The 21,327-nt window shown below is 47.9% G+C and overlaps 1 protein-coding gene across 7 annotated transcripts in view; it reads right to left on the bottom strand.

The window, feature by feature from the left end:
* Window positions 1–21,327, bottom strand: part of GTF2IRD1 (GTF2I repeat domain containing 1) — a 78,328-nt gene that overhangs the window by 8,886 nt on the left and 48,115 nt on the right. For 3 of the 7 annotated variants that reach the window (XM_038158046.1, XM_038158039.1, XM_038158044.1), the window contains 11 exons: window positions 21,093–21,276; window positions 19,924–19,982; window positions 19,686–19,751; window positions 18,770–18,853; window positions 14,087–14,270; window positions 13,495–13,523; window positions 8,020–8,067; window positions 3,489–3,566; window positions 2,132–2,324; window positions 1,213–1,250; window positions 389–525 (listed from right to left, as the gene is read on the bottom strand). In XM_038158046.1, coding sequence (XP_038013974.1) covers window positions 389–525; window positions 1,213–1,250; window positions 2,132–2,324; window positions 3,489–3,566; window positions 8,020–8,067; window positions 13,495–13,523; window positions 14,087–14,270; window positions 18,770–18,853; window positions 19,686–19,751; window positions 19,924–19,982; window positions 21,093–21,276 — 1,100 coding nt within the window. The remainder of the gene's footprint in view (window positions 1–388; window positions 526–1,212; window positions 1,251–2,131; window positions 2,325–3,488; window positions 3,567–8,019; window positions 8,068–13,494; window positions 13,524–14,086; window positions 14,271–18,769; window positions 18,854–19,685; window positions 19,752–19,923; window positions 19,983–21,092; window positions 21,277–21,327) is intronic. The other 4 variants (XM_038158045.1, XM_038158043.1, XM_038158041.1 and 1 more) reach the window with 4 other exon arrangements.

Genomic DNA, 21,327 nt, shown 5'->3' with positions numbered 1-21,327 from the left:
CACTGGGTTCTGCTGAGGGGCACCACAGACCCGAGGTGATGTCACCAGCACTCGTGTTTTAACCCAGGGGGGTGGAGGGATTTACCTGAGCCTGTCTCATACAGAGCACCCACTAAAGCTGAGCACCCCGAGGCACACTGCAGGAATGCAGGAGAGCCCCTGGGGGTGTCAGGCTCGCTCGCTGACCTCCCCCAGACAAACCCTGCAGAAAAAGACAGCCCCACAGGTGTGTCTCCTCCTTTGCCAAACCTGCTTGTGCCATTTTACATCATACTTTATAGTGTTTGTCAGGTGGAGGGAGGTGGTGGCAGCTCGAGCAGAACAGAGCAGCATCCTGAAGCAGAAAGATAGGTAGGCAGTAACCCCCCTAATATCTGGAAGGCTTTACCACAAGCGAGATCTGATTTGTTGATGATGTAGACTCCATATTGGAAGAAGAGGAAGAGGAAGAAGAGGAAGAGGAAGATACCGAGTTCCCTTCGGAGATCCTCTTCCGCTTCCGTTTGGGAACACTGATGTCTTTCTCTGCAAGGAGAGAGGGAAGGCATGAGGTGTCTGAGCCCTGAGAGTGGTCCCTTAATGTGGGGACTCATCTTGCCACTCTGACCTCTCCTTCCACAGAGGATCCCCCTGCAGTGCTGCCACTGGTGACACAGGCTTGGCCTCCATGAGTGGCACAGAGCTGTCAGCTTTGCTCACACTGCAGGCATGTCCTGGCTTGCCAGATCTCCCTTCTCTATTCATCCACCTCTTTTCATAAAACATAGGATTGTAGTTATCTCTAGGACTGCTAATTTTGACACATTTGATTAAAACTGTCTGAGATTTATCAGGATGATGGGACAGAGAGAAACACATTCCCAGCGATGACAGAAAACCTTGTTGCCTTAGAAATTCAATAGCTAAATGATGGCTCAAATTAAGGGCTTTAACCAGGGAATAAATTGCTCATGGTGAGTAAATTGCTAATGGGATAGGGATAATTACATCCTCCAGAACATGCTGAAAGTTTGAGCCAAGCAGCCCAGTCTTCCCACAGCTCACAGAAGTGGAATCCTCCAAGAGGATGGTTTACTCTGGAACAGATGCTGAGCCTAACTTTTTGTAGGTAGCTGGGGATGTGGGAGGTTCAAACTCCACCTCACAACTCCCATCCATTTTCTCTCCCACAGTGCCAGGAAAGCCACAGTTATGTCCTAGCCCTTTCCTTACCTGTTTGTTTGGCCTCGGTGCAGATTTCAGCAAATGGCCTGTGGAAGAGACAAGGCATGAGTCAGTGGTTTCACCCTGTGTGTCTGCCTGTGCTGGGACACAGCCCAGACCCCGACCCTGAGCTGACTCCTCTAACACCCCTTTGTGTGGAGAGGGGACTTGGAGCATCCCCAGTGTGTCCTGGAGAGAAGCAACCTGAAAGAGCTCAGCTGGGTCTCTGAGTTACCAGTCCTCATGCCCCTTCCCAGCATCATCATCCCAAACTGCACAAGAAAGAGGGGACAAATCAGCCCTGTAACTGTTGTATTTGCAGGCACCCCTGTGGTAGGAAGGAATGATGCATCTGACTCCATGTTCTCAGAAGGCTAATTTATTACTTTATAATACTATGTTATATTAAAGAATACTATACTATACTATACTAAAGAACACAGAAAGGATATTTACTGAATGCTAAAAAGATAATAATGAAACTCGTGACTCTTTCCAGAGTCCTGACACAGCTTGGCCCTAATTGGCCAAAGAGTGAAAACAGCTCACAGCAGAACCCAATGGAACAATCACCTGTGGGTGAACAATCTCCAAACACATTCCACACATGAGCACAACACAGGAGAAGCAAATGAGATAAGAATTGTTTTCCTTTTCCTCTGAGGCCTCTCAGCTTCCCAGGAAGAAAATCCTGGGTGAAGGGATTTTTTCAGTGTGAATTCTACACTGTAACCCTTCACTGTGCCCACCCATGGGCAAGTACCTCCCTACAGCACAGGACAGTGGATGCCAGGGATGGAGCAGGTCCTCCACAGGTATGTGGTGGCTCCGGAGGCCTCATGCTGAGTTGCTCTGCTTATGGCTGAAGAAGCAAGGACAACACTCAACAGACAGAAATTTCCCCCATCACAAAGCTGGGAAAACTTACTGGAGCTGGTTTATAATCACTATTCGGATGCTCTCCCGTGCCTTCAGGATCTTCTCCAGCCGATGAATGTCATAGGTGTTGGGATTTCTGAAAGGGATATCGTCCGGCAGCCCCGTAACCTCCACAGAGTCAGGACTGTCCCTGATGAGTTTATAGGGCACCATGACAGGCCTGTTCAAGCCCAGAGCCTCTCCTGTAATGGCAGAACAGAGGACAGCACAACAGCTTTACCCTACAGGGCTCCAGAACCAACCGACTGAAGGACTAAGAGCCCTGGGGGACTTTGGGATGCCATGGCTGCTATGGTGCCCAACCTTTGTTCCTGCAGTCATGTCCCACCCAACCATGTCACATGTACCTGCCCAATTTATTGTCTGCCCTGTTAGTCTAAATTTAGAATTCTGCTAGGAGCTGCAGGTGAGTTCAGAACACACACACACACACACACACACAAAAACACACCCACCCACCCACACACACACCCACACACACCCACACACAAAAACACACACACACATACCCACACCCACACACACCCACACCCACACACACCCACACCCACACACGCTGCTACACTTGCCCAAGCCCATGGCTGGACCAGCAGCAGCAGCATGCAAGACAGCCCAGGACAGAGGGGAAATGGAAGAGATTTGCCCATTTCCTCTTGCCTCTGTACATCAGCAGGTCTGGGGGTCACTGGGGTGGAGATCAAAGCCATCCTTGTCATCATATGACATCATCACATCACATCACATCACTCCTGCCCATTTCTTGAATCAATTTATCTCTTTAGCCTCCACAACATCCTATGGCAGTGATACACCTCAGTTTAATTCCTTGCTCCATTAAAAGCCCTTCCTTCTGTACAAGTAAACTTGCTGCTCACCTCTCTGGGTACTTCTTCATTTCCTGCTCCCTGGGGAGCAGAGAACATCCCTCACTCCTCTGCTGTTTCTGACTGTAAGAGCCTGGTCCCACCTTGCATCTCTGCAGCCCCAAAACCTGAAGCTGTTAGTGGCTGCACAGCCCCATTTCTGGCTTTCCTCCCAGAGAGTCTGTCCCATTAAAAGCTGACATCAGCCTGAACAAATCCTGCTACTGTGCTGCATTTTGCCATACCCCTTCTCCACTACAAGGATGAGCTGCCAGCAAGAAGGTAATGGTCCCACCTGCCCAGAGTGAGACACAGGGACATCCCTGGAGGCAGGCTGTAACATGGAGCAGCAGGACAATATCTGTGCTGCAGCAGCTGCCATGGGCTTGGGCTATAAATAGAGGCCTTTGTGGAAATAATTTTAACTGTGGCTACTCTCAGCAGAACCAGCCTCACCCCATGACTGCACAAGCAGAGACTCACCGTATTTTTCATTGAAAAGCTCTTTCACTTGCTCTCGCAGAATCACCTTCTCTCCAAGCCTGTTGGCATCATCCTCATCTGCAAAAGCAAGAAAGAACAGGGGTGAACTTAACTTGTTTCCTTCTGAGCCCCTGGAAAACAAATCTCACTGACATAATGCAGGACAGCACCCCTGTCCCTCTGCCCCAGCATGGCCTGGGGACACCTCAGAGGTGCTGCTCTGTGCTTGGACCCTGCCACACCTTTCAGAGCTGTGCAAAGCAGCTCTAAAATGCTGCCAGATCTCCATTTGCCATGTGCTGCCACAGCTAAAAGCATTTTATATCTACTTTGTGGGGCTGTAAATGACTAGAAAAAATGCAAAGCAATGAAGACTCAAGCCCTCAGTGCCATGAATGCTCCCACAAGTGACATCAAGGAATGCAAGAGCACTTTTTTGGCTAAGCTCCTGAGAGAAGGATTGTTTTATAATATGCCATATAATCAGCTTGGCTTTCCTAGCTTTTTAAATTATCCTTATTGTGCTAAACAGTTTCTCTTTCATTCTCTCATTTCAAACAAGTCAGTAGATTTTTACACTCAACTATTTAGCACCCTCAGTAGGCTCCAGGACAAATGACTGGGGTCATGACCTTAACCTTTGACCTAGGCTCAAATACCCTAACACTAGCCTGTCCCTTTAATGCCTTTTTTCCCCCAGAGGTATAAAGTACCAAGTGAACACACCTTATCTGCCTCTTGCTGTGGCCAGCCCTGCAGCTCCCAGCAAGCTGGGATGCACCATGCAGGACCAGCTCAGTGGGGTGGACTCCCCACCTTTCCTCCCAAAGAAGATCCTCACTGCACTCAAGGCAGGCACTGTCAGCCAGGCTGGCAAGCCACTGGGTAAAAATCATGGAACCACTGAATGGTTTGGGTTAAAAAGGACCTTCTAAGACCATCCAGTTCCAAGTTCCTGCCATGGCCAGACACAGTAAGGTGTGCCTTGTGTGCTCTGTGCAAGTGCTGGCTCAGGTGATGGTGGAGGGTGGCTCAAAAGGGTAGAAGGAGGTGCTGGGAGGTGCTGCCCAAATCCCATCCTCAGTATTGGCATCCTCAGGTGTCTCAAACAACATTTAATCACAGTCTTTCTGTTAATGCTTTGAGCCAAGAGGTTTGAACCCAGCCATCAGCATCAGGCAGCTCAGGACATTTTGGGGGCAGAGGCTGCCAGGAGACATTGTTCAGGCCCTTGTTCCAAGTCCCTTTCCAGCTCTCCTGGTGCCTCTTTAGGCACTGGAAGGGGCTCTAAGGTCTCCCTAGAGCCTTTTCTTCTCCAGGTGAACACTTCCAGCTGTCCCAGCCTGGCTCCAGAGCAGGCGTGCTCCAGCCCTTGGGTGAGTTTGTAGCCTCCTTTGAACTCATTCCAACAGGTTCAGGTCTTTCTTGTGCTGGAGGCCTCAGCCAGATGCAGTGCTCCAGGTGGGGTCTCACAAGAGCCATTCATAGTGGGCTTTTAGAGCATCAAGGTGATCCCTGCAAACCTTGGCATGAGGGATCAAGGCACCCTCTGCCCCCAGTCTGCAGCTATTCAGTTTCATTTTGAGTAATCACATTATTATGATTTTTTTATTATTTTGAGCAATCATATGATTTTTGTTTTGTTTTCAAGCAAACACGTGGCTAGAAGTTTAGTTTTAAATGCAAGGTGAAAATCCACTGCAAGTCCATGCCCCCTGCATGGGGGGGGAGGATTTCAGTGCTCAGCACTCCAGGCAGAAAGATCCCATCCCACATCTCAGCCACTCTGCTGCTGTGGGAGCTGGAGAGAAGCTGGCAACCTGAAACCTCTGCACCCTGCTACTGCAGGGTACAGCCTCAAAAAAGCCTCTTCTCCACCTGGAAAACAATTGCTTTGCCTGGATATTACACATACACACACACAAAAAAACCCCAAAACAACAAAAACCAAACCAAAAAAACCCCAAAACCAAAATCAAAAACAACCCAAGAACTTTCTGCAAAGAGAGCTCAGGGGCAAATTGTGCTTCAAATCTGGAAATGGCAACAAAGCAGCTTGAATGGCATGGAGCAAAACATAAATACAATAGATGAAGATTTCCAAGTGATGCCTTGCAGTGCCACTCTGGAGGCCATGGAGGACCAGAGGGGACAGCCCTGGAGGCTCCCTCTGTGACTTCCTTGTCATCACTGCTCAGTTTCTGGGCTGTATATACGTACCCGCATGGATGTGTAGATGGTAGCAGACAAAGACACACCAAAATTCAGTGTTCTCACTCATTTAATTCTCTGGGACTGAAAAATGCAGCAGGTCTTTCCTTTCTGCTCCTGCCCCAAGTGACCCAAGTGCAAGAAAAGATCCCAAGGGATCTTGTTTTTTCCACCCTGAGGTGGGCACTACTCCCAAATTCCCATTCAAGGACACAAACAAATGTCAGGAAAATCCTGGAACTGAGCATGCGTAACAGTGAAGCCAAAGAGGAGCCTCTGGCCAGTGGCACTGCTTCCCAGGGACTTACCCCTCTGTGCCCAGGCAAGAGGGATCTCCATCTCCCTTTGACTTTATCCATTTGGGTTTGGGAATTAATCAGCTCAGGAGTAAACTGAAGGAAGAAGTAAATCAAGGAAGCCACTAGTGCTTCTGAAATATGCCGAGTCCTTCCCATAAAGCAGGTTTATCCATGCTGCTGGCTTCAGGTCTGTGTTATCTTTTTGTTAAAATTAAAATAGTAGCTAGTTGATTTCCCCCCCCAATTCTGCTTGCCTGAAGTCAGCACTCCACAGGCATTTACATACAAGTGGTCACATTTTTAAAGCACCACTTACTTTTTTTCTATAGGACTCGTCAGAGCTTAACATTTCTTTTAGAGACACCAAGCTACTTTTAGTAATTATAAAAACTGAGGTTTAGGTGTCTGCTGTTGGGCAATAGAATCCAAACCACTGCTTATTCTTCTAGTGACTCAAAAAACCTGCACAAAACCAAATCCAAGGTATCCCATGGATAAATAATGGTTCTGTCTGTGTTCATGATGTCACGTGTAGAACTTTGATCTCAGTGGTGAAGCCACAGCACAGTTGGGCAGGGTACCCAATGGAGCCTTCTTCCTTCCTATGCCCCCACCTGTACCCTCAAACACTGCTCAAGGGGACGCCTGTCCTCTGCTCAGCCACTGCTCATGGGGTAACAACCTCCTGTTACCCAAAGACTTGTCCTGAAGCCCGTTTCATCAGGAAAACTGTCACTGCCCAACCCATCTCACTGAAAATATGGCTCAGATCCCTTCTGCAGGCAATCCCAGACTCATCAAAGAGACACTCAGCTGGCAGGCTGAGGGCAGGCTCCTTACAGCAGCCTGGGATCTGGCCCTGAATCCTAAGAGGAGTATTTCCCCTTCCAGCTTCCATGGCTGCAATTCAGTTGTACCCCTTTGTAAATCCAGAATAAATGTGCTGGCTTTACTGAGGCTATTCTGCAGTAGCTCAGGTTTAAATGCATTTTGAATTAGCTGAACATACGTATGTTTTCAAAGCAGAGCTATAAACTTGTGGCAGCAGCAATTAACACCTAGACCCACAGCCAACATCCCAGCTGGTGGCACTGAGGCTGGATGTGCTGTAGCTGTGCCATGCCCTGCCACAGGCACAAGCAGGTCAGCTCTTCCTTACTCCTGTACATCAGTCTGCCTTACATCCCTGGAGCCTTCATGGCTACTCACCAACCCTGACCCAGAGTCTGCGTTAAAGCAAAGCAAAGAAAACCCCAACCCAAACCCAAGGAAGCTCTCCTTATGAATTGTAGGAATGTGCCCCCTGTTGATGGAGGGACAAAACTATCCTTTGTCCCCTTAAAAAGAAAATAAGCCCAGAAGTTTCTCTCCTCAATTAAATGAAGACACCTCATAGGACCCAGGGGACTTCACCTCAAACTTAAGGATAGCCAGTTGGATAGGAGCAAAAAAGAACCACCTGGGCAATTTACTAGAAAAAGAAGAGAACAAAAAAACTAATGGCTTTTGTGAGGTGTTTTACCACTGAATCGGTTTTTCTCTGTAAAGACTTTGTTATTTTGTCTTTTATTAAAACTTTTTTGTTTCCAACACTGCAACAGAAGCCATCCTGCTGATTTTATGCCTTCTAAGGCAGCTGAGCTATCTTGGGTGTGAAATAGACCTCCAAAAACTTATGAGACCTAGCTCAAAGAGACTCCTATTTCAATGAATGGCAAGTGGATTTGTAACAAATTAATTGCTGGGACACACGGATGAAGATGAGAAGAACATGGCAGGTTCGTTTGGCTGGAGTGATGGCATCGATGCTCAGGGACTACAGCAGCAGTGCTTAGAAATGCAGAAAGGATTAATAACAACAATAAAACACTGTATCATTCAGTTCTGGATACCACAGGGAAACAGCAGCGGGGAAAAACAATACCTGAAATTTGGGGGTTTAGACATTTTCATTCCCATATTAAAACACAAGTGCATTTCTTGTCTGCTACCATCTACAAAGCATCACCTGAGCTACGTACCATTGAGAGCAGCATAGGCTTTTTCCAAAGATGTTATCCGTCTAGGGGCTACAGCCAAGTTAATGGAAGACAAAAAAAAAAAAGAGAAAGAAAAAGAGATCCATGAGTGCTGCAGCTTGGTTTCTTGGTCACAAACAAAAGCAAAACCCAGGATTAAAATTCCTCTGGCCCCTTGGCACAGAGACATTTTGGTAGCTAATAACTGCCTGGCAAGTTATTTACTGGTGAGCTGGGCTCTCCACCTCATACCAGGACCTGCTTTGCTGGAATGTGCTTAAGCCTGCAGGCATCCCTTTGGCTCCCCTGAGCAGCTCAAGGTCCACATGTGCATAAGGATGCATGGCCAAATGACAGCATTTATGGCATGTGCCAGAGCAGCAGCAGCTGCCTTGCACAGCTGTTCCAGTGCCAGAGGAGAAAAAAAAATCTCAGGTTAAAGCAGATGAAAAGCAAACAGGGAGATCATGACAGTTCTGCATCAATAGGAGAAATGGGAGAAAAAGGAATCCCTAAGGAGAGGCTGGTGCTTGCACTGACTCCAAAGTGATCAGTGACATAAAAAGAAATTAACTTCCTCTTGAAAAACAGCCAGGGATGGGACTATGGCCTGGATTTGCATGATGGGCAAAAGGAGGAATAAAGTGGCTCATCCTGCTGAAGTCACAGGCACAGGGAGAGCTGGTGGGGAGCTCAGGGCTGCAGCACCAGGGCAAAGAAGGGGCTCAGAGGGGAGGCTCTTGATGCCAAAGTGCAGTGAGCTGACACCAGCAAACAGAAGGGGACCTGGGAGACAGCAGGAGCATGTGTCCAAATCTCCTTATGCTGAGGCATAAGCAATCTGAAGTAGCTCCAAATACCTAGCTCAAAATACGTGTTCCCCATTTCAAGCAGGCTCAGGAAAGCAGCCACTGCAGCACAGAGCTCTGCTGATGCCCTGCAGGGGGGAGGAGAGCCCTTCAGTTCAGCAGCTCAAAGGAACAGAAAAAACATGTGTTTCTGCCCTGGGCAGCAGCAGGCACTGAGATTTGGGTGCAGACCCACATCAGCTGGGGCTCTTCAGCCATGAGCTGCAGGAAGACAAATTCTGCCATAAGTAGTTGCAGCAGTGCCACTCACTGCCACGCTGCAGGATCCTGCCCCAAAATAAGAGATGATCTCTGTAGCTTGGTCCCCTAAATCTCTGGGGACACCCTGTGGGCAGCACTCACTGCACTAAATGCTTATGCAGAGGGGAGGAGATACAGATGGGTCATGCTGGTGCTGGGACAGCCAAGCTGGAGTCCAAGCCAAGAGGGAGCAAGGTCCTGGCATGGCTTCTGTCAAGGAGGAAGGCAGGCAGGAGCACAGGCAGACTGCAGGCAGCAAGGGAGAGAACATATGGCAGGATCTTTCCAGTATGGCTCAGAACTGGTTGAGAAAAGGCAGCATGGCATTTCCTTTGGCTGGCAGCAACTCAAAGGCTTTTGCAGCATTTCAAGGTGCTGTGATGAAATTACCTAAGAAAGGTAATTCACATTCCTTGTCCTGTTAGCTCAAATGTGGCATTCAGCCCTGGACCATAGGAAGCATCCCACCAGGTTCAGGGCAACTGTCCTGCAAGGTGCATCCCAACATGCCAGGATGGAATGGCACCCATCCCACTGTTTGATAAGCACCCTGAAAAATGAGGGGGGGTGGGGTCTCTGAAGGACACATCAGGATATGAGGGTGGTGGAGAGCAGGAGGAAGGAAAGAGCAGAGTGGACACGAGGGCTTGGATGAGCTGGGTGATGGTGCTGCTCTCTGGACAGCGAGGATGCCACACACAGAGGCAAATGGGAAAAGGAGACCAAAGCTAGGGAAAGAAAAAGGTGATTGGAATCACAAACATGCTTATAACCAGGCTTTGAAGCTCCACAGCTGTTCACACCTGCTTGAATTTTAACCCTCATAATTATCCATATATAAAAATAAATATTTTATACACACACACGCATACATATATTCAACCTGCCTGAACTTTCACCTTAGACTAGAAACAGTGACCAGTTGAACACTGAAAAATAATCACCCTGGGCCTGGCTGGTGGGTTAAAAGGGTTGGGGGGTGAAGGGAGATGGATCTGGACTTTGAAAAGCAACCTGGTGATGGAGCAAGATGTGCTCAGCCCTCATCACAGCTTTTCTCTTTTCTATTTTTCTTGCTAGGAGTTTCCAATGCCAGGCACATCTCATCAAAGTCTTGAGGAGGATTGTGCTCTTGTGATTAAAAAAGAAATATATATATATATATATATATATATATATATATATATATATATAAAGGATGCCTGGATGTGTGGGTTTTTTAATTAAATAACACTGCCTGCCCTACTTTATTAATTGGAGTATGGAAAATAATCTATCATGATGGTAGGAAGCTTGGGGAATAGGACAGATGGAGCTGGTCTACATTTTCAATCAAAGCACATTAAAATTAACATACAGAAAGATTTTTTTGCATGTGTGTATGTGTGTGTGTGTGCTAGATTACTTATGCTTGATAGTATTTTTCAAAGGCTCATATTAAGCCAGTTTTGTATCTGTGCCTCAGGAAAGAAAAAAACAAAAGGATGAGTGTAGTGTTTATAGCACTAGAGCTTCACCCCTGCTCACTCACTCCTGTTTAATGCTGAAAGATCGTGCTGCTTTCAAAAAGGGGTTTTGAAAGTCTCTTTTGCAGAGCAGAGACCAGCAGTGTGGAGAAGAGGCACTGGAAATCAAAAGGAAAACTTCTGGATGCCAGGAGGGTTGTGCTCCTGGGTTGAAGACCCTGGAGAAGCCATGCAGGTGAAGGGCTGGCACTGGCGGCCTCAGGGTCATTGTCCCATCTTTGAGAGGCTGCAAACCTGCACTGCTAAAGGGTTTTTTTTTTCCAAAAACGAGCCTCATTCCCTGCAAAATCCACCTCCTTCTGCAAACAGCATCCCTGCAGGCACACAGCCCCCAGCTGCTTCTGCCCTAGCAACTCCCCCATCTCCCATTCAAGGAAAAGCACCATCTCAACATACAAACTACAGATTATCTTGAGAAAAAAAAGAACATGAGGCACTCATATATATATATATATATATTGGAATCCTTTTACCTGTTTCTGTTACACTTAAAAAATGGGTGTCCCCAAAAGAGAGAGATCTGTGGTCCTGCAGTTACCAGGAATGCTCTTTGCAATTGTGCTGGTTTTGCAGCACAGCAATGAAGGAGGTCCACAACTCCAGCATATTAAACCCCATAAAGGTTTAACCTAAAAGGTTAAAGGTTTAACCTAAAGGCAACTAAAATACTCCAAAATGATTTTATTTTAAAATGACATTAAATTTCCCTTTTTTCCTAAACACATGGACACTTCATGTAATTTTTTAGCCAAAATGATCCACAAAACCCATTAGCTTCTCTTACATTCATAATGCTACCTCCTGAGCTTTCCAGCTTTTAGAGACCTCTGCAATGCCATACTTGGGAGTAACTACTGCTTTCATTTTAACCCTCCTCTGTGAAATGAAAGTGATTTTCATTGACTTTATTTTAATGCCAAGCATGCTGCTGCTCTTCATTTTACATTACAGGGCTTCGCTGTAATATTGAAGGCTCTTTAATTTAAATTTTTAGTGACCTGTGGCTCGTTGGAAGTCATTCATTTTGTTAAGGCAGATGAAAAGCAATCAAAGCCAAGGCAGTGACTGCATCACTGTACTGCCATCAACCGCTTTGGTGTAGTGGGGTGGAAAATCAAACAATGGGTTAATTGCTGCCTGTGGGGATTAGGGAGGAGCAAAATACAATCAGCTCTTTTCTGGAAGAGATATTCCAGTGGTAATCTGACTACTAGAAAATACTTATAAGTCCTGAAACTGTCTCTGAAGATTTGGCAAATACAGGAAATTGTCTATAACAAATTGAGATGTCAAGTAAGAAAAAACCCTCACCTATATCTGCTCTTATTTAAAACCTCAGTGGGAGGAGAGGGAGGGAAGCACCCAGCCTGGCAGGGATGCTGTGACCTGCTGAGCCCACTTGGGTACTGAAATACACATAAAATATGTCTTTGGGCTTGTGCTAGAAGGCTGGTCTGTGAGGGGAGCATTTGGCTGGAGGAGGAGGGAAAAAATGTTGTACATTGAAAAGAAAATCAATTTTCTCTACATCTCTTTTTCTCAGGCTGTGTCTCCCAGCCAGGTAGCAGCCTGAAGTATTTCCCTTCTGATGAGCTCCTTTGTTAGTGGTGTGATTTGTGTCAGATCAACATCTCTGAACAGAATGATACTGTTTAGAGTGGGGGAATGGAAAGACAAGACATGGCTGGAGGAGTGTATACACAGCCATGGAATTCTGTGGAAAACCAGAGTTCTGCAAAACTTGTGCTTCAGTGAGGGCTCATTTTAGGCCCAGCTGATGTGAACTGGCACACTGCTGCTTAGGACCAAAAGATACAAGTCTAAGGCCAAGTACTACAGAGGTCTTGGGGGACCTCCCTGTCATTGGCAGGGCCCTACACAGGGACACAGAAGTGAACACATGGACCATGCCTGAATCTTCCTAGAAGTGAACACATGGACCATGCCTGAATCTTCCTAGAAGTGAACACATGGACCATGCCTGAATTTTACTGACAGCTCACCTTTTGTTAGAGCTCTAACACCTTTCTGCTATTCCCAATAAGGGCATATAAATGTTTTCCTGTCTGTCATATTTGTCTTTCCTAAATTGTGCCATTGCCATGGAGGCTGGCCAAGGAAATGGGAAGCCATGAATAAAGATGACAAGGTTCTTTGCACCCATCTGTGCTCTTCCAACAGTTGTAATTACAAACATTTAAAATCAAGACAGGTTTTTACCCACATTTCTGACAGCAACTCTCTTTTCTGAGCAGCCAAGAAATGAGAGGCAGCTACTGCAGGGACTGACAGTGAAGGACATGGCTCTGGGATGATGATTTGAGTAGCTGTCTATGGAGTGCACCCTGGACACCCTGTCCTCTCCTCTGCCATGTCTTCCCTGGTCTATCTGCCTGTGGAATGTTCATGAGCTGGAGTGGACCTTCACTGCCCTGCGACTGCAGCCCAGCATGGACCCTTGTGGTTAATCACCCCTTGCCACCACCTTCCCTCTCCACCCAACCCACCAGCTCATTACAACACAGATTTATTTTAAGACCTAAACACTTGAGAAAGTGGATGCTTTCTTAAATACAGAAAACAGATCCCTGCCCTAGATTAGCTCTTGAAAAATGCCATCATTTCAAGGCAACAGCAGCAGTACTGATGGGTGATGCTGAGGCCAACTGTCTCAGGCAACAAATGCATCAAACAACAACAAAACCAAAGTGGGAAGCCAAGGAAAGTGAAGTAGAACAACCTTCCTCCAGCTGATAAAATTATTGCTTGCCATCCACAGTTTACAACTCCCTGACCACCACTAAATCAATGCATTGCTTAGGCAAAAAGGTATCATCTCTTACCAGGTTTGGGGATGAGTCCTTGAAAAGGCCTGTGAAAAGTAAGGGAAAAAGGAGATTTAAAATTAAATGGCACCAGGAAGCAAGCATGCCTTGGTTGAACACCCTCCTGATGCCCATGGAAGGCTGAGGATCAGCCTGTCCTGCACACAACTCATGTGGGACCAACAGGAGCTCTGTGGGGATGAGGTCCCTGCTCGGGGCAGCAGAGGACCCTGCCACAAACAGAGGGTGCTAAAGCACAGCAGGGCTCTGAGCACTGCCCTGCATCAGCAATAATCTGTCTCAAGCCTCCTAAAAAAGGGGCTGTGATTTCTCTGCCTGGAGATCAATCACACAAAGCACCTTTTTCTCCTGCCACTGCCTTCCCCATCATCTTCTGAGGCAGTGGATGGGAAGAAAGCAGGAGTGTCTGTTTTATGGTCCCCTCCTTTCTGATGAACCATTAGCTGCCACCTTAATTGCTGTCTTGGGGGACTGGAGGCACTTACAGACCTGCCCTGGTGGGGCTGTAGAGCAGGGAGTGCCTTTAGGTGGGCTCCCTCCTCTCCCCCTCTCTGGCTCCACAGGATGGCTGACACCTCTCACCACATACCTTGTCACAGTGAACTTGATTTTATCAGCAACAGCCAGGATCCTCTCCAGGTTCTGGGAGCCAAAGGTGCAGGGCTTCCTGAAAGGGATCCCAGGAGGCAGTCCCTCTATGATCACCGACCCTGGGTTGCTCTTGATGCGCTTGTATGGCACTTGCACAGGGTATTTAATCCCCAAGGCCTCACCTAGGAGAGAAGTGGGTGGTAATTAAGTAGTGAAAATGCCAGGGATGCCATTTCTGCTGCAGCTCTGGCTTTATCCCCAGTCCTATCAAGGCACAGCACAGTGTGAGCAGGCTGCTGAGGCACCAGGTCAGCATTAAATCAAGGACCAACATTTTCAGGCTGCCTCCATGATGGCAGTGGAGGGGTCCAAACACAGGCACACGTGTGCAGCAGAGCTCATGGGGCCGAGGAGATGCACTGTTCTGCACGATGATGCCCAGGCACTGCAGTGGGAGGGATGGAAAGCTGCTGCTCTTTGTTTTGGGATGTTATTTGGAGATAACTCCACAGCTGTGTTCCCTCTCTTAGGCCTGGCTGCAGGATTGAGGTTACGTATTTCCTTGCAAGTACCTGGACAAGTCTTACCCTGCTGGAACTTCAGCATGAGCAGTACATTGGTGACATCAATGTGTGGGGCAACACAGCAGAAGAAGGTTTTGAGAAAGGGGAGAAGGTAATCCAAGTCCTCCTGAAGGCCAGCTTTGCCATAAAGCAAACTAAGGTCAAGGGACCAGCCTGGAAAATTCAGTTTTTAGGAGTAAAATGGAAAGATGGCTGTTGTCAGATTCCAATGGATATGGTCAACAAAACAGCTCTGTCCTCAGCAAACAGCAAAAAGAAAACAGAGGCTGTCCTCAGGTGCTGTTGGGTTTTGGAGGATACATATTCCAGACTACAGTCAGATTGTCAACCTTCTCTATCACATGACACGGAAGAAGAAGGATTTTAGGTGGGGTCCTGAGCAATAACAAGTTTTTGAACAAATTAAACAGGAGATTGTTCAGGCAGTAGCCCTTGGTCCAGTCAGGACAGGACAGGATGCAAAGAGTGTTCTCTACACCACAGCTGGGGAGAATGGTCCTTCCTGGAGCCTCTGGCAGAAGGTACCTGGAGAGATTCCAGAACAACCCCTGAGGGTCTGGAGCTGGGAATTCTGAGGCCAGCTACACCCCGACTGAAAAAGAGATACTGCCTGCTCATGAAGGGGTTTGAGCTGCTTCAGAAGTGACTGGCACCAAAGCACAACTCCTTTTGGCACCCCAGCTACCAGTGCTGGGCTGGGTGTTCAAAGGGAAAGGCCCTGCAGCACACACTGATGCTACATGGACCATGTGGATAGCACTGATCACACAGAGAGCTTGAACAGGAAATCCCAGTCACCCTGGAATCCTGGGAGTCATCATGAACTGGCCTGATGGTGAAAATTTTTGACTACTATCATCATCATCATTGAACAGAAGGTGACATGTGCTGAGGAGGCCCCACCATACAACCAGCTACCAGAAAATGAAAAGCAATACCTTCTCTTCACTGACAGTTCTTGTCATATTGTAGGGACTCAGTGAAAATGGAAAGCTGCCATATGGAGTCCTACATGGTGAGTCACAGAAGCTATCAAGGGACACGGTGGATCAAGTCAGGTTGCAGAGCTGAAAGTTGTCCAGCTGAGACATAGATTCTGCTGAGCAAGAGAAATGGCCAGTGCTCTACCTCTGCACTGACACATGGATGGCAGCAAATGCTCTGTGGAGGTTCCTGGCCCAATGGAAAATGACCAGTTGGCAGTACAGAGGGAAACCCACCTGGGCTGCTGAAGTGTGACAAGACATTACTGCCCAGGTAGAGGAGACAGCTGTAAAAGCCTGTCATTATAGATACAGGCACACACGAGAGTCGGGCTACTGAAGAGTATCACACAATGGGCAGGTGCATTGGGCTGCCAAGGTTAAAGTACTTCAGGCAGATCTGGCCTGGCAACATAAGGGTGAATTATTTCTAGCTCGGTGACACCTGACACCTCAGGTCATCAAGGAAGAGATGCAACAAACAGATGATTTCGTGATCGAGCTGTGGACTTGACCATGGTCACCATCTGCCACGTTATCCATGACTGTGAAACATGAGCTGAGATAAAAGCAAGCCAAGTGGGTAAAGCCCCTGTGGGGGGCAGTGGTCTAAATATAAGCATGGGGAACCTGCCAGATTGATTGCATCACGCTGCCTGAAACCTGCCAAGGCAAGCACTACATGCTCACAGTGGTAGAAGGCACCACTGGATGCTTGAGGACCTACCCTGTGCCTCACACTACATCCCGTGCCTTGAAAAGCAGGTCTTGTGGCAACGGGGCACACTGAAAGAATTGGGCTGGGCAATGGGACTCATTTTAAAAATAGCCTCATTGACCCCTGGGCCAGAAAGCATGGGATTGAGTGGGTGTATCATACTCCCTATTGTGGCAGCAGCTCTCTGGCCACAGAGAGAAACAGATAATTTCCCAGGCATCACACTGGGAAAGTCTGTGAGAAGATCAGAGAAAAGACTGAGAAACAATTCTGAACTTGCTGCACCTGTTGTTGTGAACACGTGGAATGTGTTATGGAGATTTGTTTCCTTATTAGCCAGTGGTGATGGTGTTTGGATTGGAGGACCAATGAGGTCCACCTGTATCATAACTGTCTATAAAAGAGCAATGGGTTTCTTAATAAAGATTATTATTCAGCCTTCTGAAATACATGGAGTCTATGCCAATTATTACCTAGCCAGGGGCTCGCTTGCAATGATACCTTATCACAGAATCAGAGAATTAACTAGATCAGAAAAGATCTTTGAGATCATCAAGTCCAACCTATGACCTAACACCACCTTACCAACTACACCATGGCACTAAGGGACACATCCAATCTTTTTTTAAACACATTCAGGGATGGTGACTCCACTGCCTTCCTGGGCAGCTCATTCCAATGCCCAGTCACTCTTTCTGTGAAGAATTTTTTCCTAATGTCCAGCCTAAACTTCCCTTGGTGAAGCTTAAGACTGTGTCCTTTGTCAGTGGTAGCCTGGAAGAAGTGACCAACCCCCACCTGGCTATACCCTCCAGGTCAGGGAGCTGCAGAGATTGATGGGGTTTCCCCTGAGCCTCCTCCTCTCCAGGCTAAACAACACCCGTTCACTCAGCTGCTCCTCACAGGGCTTGTGTGTTGACCCTTCACCAGCCTTCTTGCCCTTCTCTGGATGCATTCAAGCATCTCAATGTCCTGCCTGTATTAGGGGACACAGAACTGGACACAACACTCAAGGTGTGGCCTAACCAGAGCTGAGTACATGCAGCAGCCTCTGGAAAACCTGGATGGTACAATGCACTGTTAAAATCCACACTGACAGCAATGCATGGGGCAACCTTCAAACGCTGGGATCTACATTTAGCAAAGGCCACCTGGTTAGTTAACAACTGAGGCTCTACCAATCAGGCTGGCCTTCCCCATCAAAACCTCCATGTGCTGTAGAAGAGGATGAAGTCCCCATGGTGCATATAGAAAATGTGTTAGGGAAGACACTTTGGGTTAGTCCTGCCTCAAGAAAAGGCAAACCTGTCCGTGGGACTGTTTTTGCCCAAGGACCTGTGTGCACTTGGTGGGTGATGCAGAGGGACAGGGAAACATGATGTGTCCCTCCAGGGAATTTGATTTTCGGGGGAGAGCAGTTTCTAATGTTGAACTGTATAATACTGGTTGCTGAGTGGCACTGCCCATAACTGCCATGGCCAATGAAGATGGGCTGCTCCAGATACACCAGCCATGAGCTCATGATGCAGCAACCAGCCAAAAGCACAGCAGCCCTGTGGAAGGCCTCTAAGATGGATAGAACCCACAATCATGGTCTAAATGAATTCAACAAACACACACACACCCCCACACCCACACCCCACACATATGTATATAGTTGGAAAGTGTAGAGTTTTGGTGTGATGTGTTACAGAATAAAGGGTTCTGGCCAGGACAGGGTTAATTTTTGCAGTAGCCAGGAGAGGGCAAAGCTAGGAACTAGAGCTTATTCTGTATCACCTCACATCATTTTCCCTGAATGAGGGAAGGGGTCCTTTCTGGTCAAGTAAGTGTGGCAGATGGAGAGGTCAGGTAGTGCTGGTTCCCTCTGTTACTGATATTGTTGCTGTTACTGTTTGTTTTTTATTCCATGGCTGTTTCCAGTAAACTTGTATCTCAATAGGTGATTTTTACCCTGTGAGCCTCCAAGTCTCCTCTCCAAACCACTGCAAGGGGAGGGGAGGGGGAAGGACAAGTGAACGAGCAGCGCATGGTTTGCAATGCTTCAGCGTGAACACTAAGCTGGGGTATAACCTCCTAAACCTCAACATGGGGATAATAGCATTTCCCTGCTCTAGGAACAGGAGGAGCAGCATCCTCCTGTCCCCCAGTGCTCACTATGGCCTGTTCCTATTCCCTTCCCAGCCTCCCAGCACTACCTGTGCTCCCTCAGCTCCTGCAGCAAACAGCCAAATCCCAGACCTGCCATTCCCTCCTGGCCCTCCTAAGTACCAGCAGCTCAAGGGAGAGATGAGAGAAAGTACCTGGCAAGAAGGAATCAGGAGCACAGGGGAGAGATAAAGAGCAAAAAATTAGGAGGAAGTAAGGGGGGGAATAAAACAAGCCTGGTTTCTCACCATATTTCTTATTGAACAGGTCCTGGACTTGTTCCCGCAGCGTATTAGCAATGTCTATTCTGGAAAGCCTGGCATCATAATTTTCTGTAAAATAAAGAAACAATTATAGATTTCTGCTGGTATATTAAAAGGCACTCTGTGACTTTTAAGTAATGCCATTTTCTAATTATAGGAAAGCCCTTATCTTGCAATTAGCTAATCTGTGGAGTGGGTCATTCAAAGTCCTTAAAAATAATCTAAACAGAAATATGTTGGGTTATTTTTCCCTCGCCTGTTTGCTAAGAATAAAAGCCACGTGAAATCGAAGATTCAGTTGTGATAATTACTGGCATTAAAATATAACACACTCCAAAGCCTCTCAGAGAAACCAAAGGCTTTGGAAAAGCTCTCCATCCTTGTGCAAACCCTCACAGGCCCCCAGGGCCCAAGAAGAGATGCCTGAGCAGGGTAGCACTTGCCTGTCCAGCCCACAGGCTTCTCACCACCACTCCATCCCCCAAGGGAGCCACCATGCTGCTGCCAGCTAAACTCGAGTGGCATTTATACAAACATCACACAGGTGGAAAAAGCCCCAGAAAAGGCAAACCCCTAGGCTTGGAAACTTAATTATGCATCTCACAAGGTCAGACAGGGAGATAAGCCAAGCTGGTTAACTAGGGCACCATGCAGAGCACTTCAAACCTCTCCTTAGACCTGTGGGATTGCCTGTCCTGGCTGTTCATCATGTCTTCTAGTTGCCTGTGCTTTCCATCCTCTCATCCCACCTCCTTCTCTCCTCCTTCCCAGCCTCGTCTTGCTCCTCTCCAACCCCCTGAGCCCCGACACCTGCAGCACTCCCTTCCCAGCTCTGTCCCATGCAGCCCTCAGAGCAGGCCAGGGGCTGTGCCTCAGCCCCCACATGTCTCCAGCCCCACACCTTGAAAGCCCTGTCTCTTCACAGCGTCCTCCAGCAGCGCCTCGCTCGAGTCCCTCTCGTCGGCGGCTGAGACAGGGGACACAAGAGGAATTAGGAATCACAGCGCTGCCAAGGGGGATGCATGGGAGGGGGTTTCCAGCCAAAAAACAAGGTGGGGAGGGAAGGCTGTAGGAAACCACTCTCACTCCTCTCCTACCTAGACCTTAACAGCCCAGCTGCTGGGTGTCTTTCAGCCTACCTTTGGCTGCTGGGCTGTCTGACACCGACTCCTTTACGCCCTCCGCCAGCAGCTCCGGTCTGGAAAACAGGGAGAAGCAGAGGGCATGTGAGTGACCTCCCTGCCAGGGACAAACTGCTGCTCCAGCATCCTCAGGACACCACTCCTGCAGCCACAAACCATTCACTCTGTCTGGCTAATGCTATTTAAAAGCTCCTGCAACACAGCAGGAGAACTTTGGACATAGTTTTCATGCCGACAGGCTCTTTAATGAGCTGATGTGTCACTCCTTGGGATGAGATTAAGAAGGTGATGACTGAGCAGCTTAAGTCAGCAGCTACAGACTTTTACTGGATATGGTCCTGAACATTTCTTAGGGATGGGAGAAGCTGTGCTTCTTTCAACATAAAACTGACCCCAAAAATTGCCATTTGGGTACCTAGTACTAAAGCTGCATAGTGAGGTGATAGGGCTAGTTAACAAGGTGCACTGAAGCTGTGTCACAAAGGAATGGATCTGAGATCACGACAGGAGGAAACCCCAAAATACGATTGGGCTGACCTGAGAGCTGCTATTCTGACACCACAAAATCCCCATGCTCCCAATATTTACTTTCTGTTTCAGTCACCTGCAGCACTGGTTGTGCCAGAATTTGGGTGAGAAACTGCCCCCAAAATACCTAAGACATCTTAAAATCCATCTCTGCTGAATCTGTTCCCTCTTTCAGGGCAATGCTCTTTGGTTGTGGCTTTTCACAGCCCTCCCACAGTTCTTATGGCTCCCCAGCACAGGGTTGGCATCTTTCCTCATGTCTGCAGCATCCCACGTGCACATATGCACATCTGGACCTCAGCTGGAGCCACTTCCTGTAGGAAAACCCTCCAGGGCTCCCAGCCCCTGTCCTTGCTCCACATCAGGGCACCCTGAAGTTTAAAGGCCCCTTCACCCATCCTGCTGAGGCGGCCAAACCTTTGCAAAAGCAGGTTAAAACCCCAGAAGACACGAAGGGACAGGTGACAACACCATTGCTGCCTCCCTTGGATGGCTCCAACAAGGCAACAACCCTCGTCTGCTTCTAATCAAGCAAACTTATTTAAGGTGACCAAGTGACGGGTGCTCCCCAGGACACAGCAGCAGGAGCTCTGAGCACAAACATCCTCCCCAAGGCACAGCCACCCCACCTGCCTTACCTTTTAATGACAAACTGGATGTTGTTGCTCGCTTGCAGGATCTTCTTCAGCTTTGCAATCCCGAAGCAGTTGGGGCGGCGCAGCAGGATGCCTTCTGGCAAGCCCACAACAAACAGGTCCTCAGGGTACATCAGGAACTTGGAGTAGGGGACTTTGACTGGCTCTGATATTCCTATGGCTTTCGCTGCATGGGGACCCAATCTCATTAGTTTGCTGGACCTCCATGTCAGGTCTA

Source organism: Motacilla alba, chromosome 19 (genome assembly GCF_015832195.1).
Source record: "Motacilla alba alba isolate MOTALB_02 chromosome 19, Motacilla_alba_V1.0_pri, whole genome shotgun sequence".
Classification (NCBI taxonomy): Eukaryota; Metazoa; Chordata; class Aves; order Passeriformes; family Motacillidae; genus Motacilla; species Motacilla alba.
This window is presented reverse-complemented; position numbering and strand designations above follow the sequence as displayed.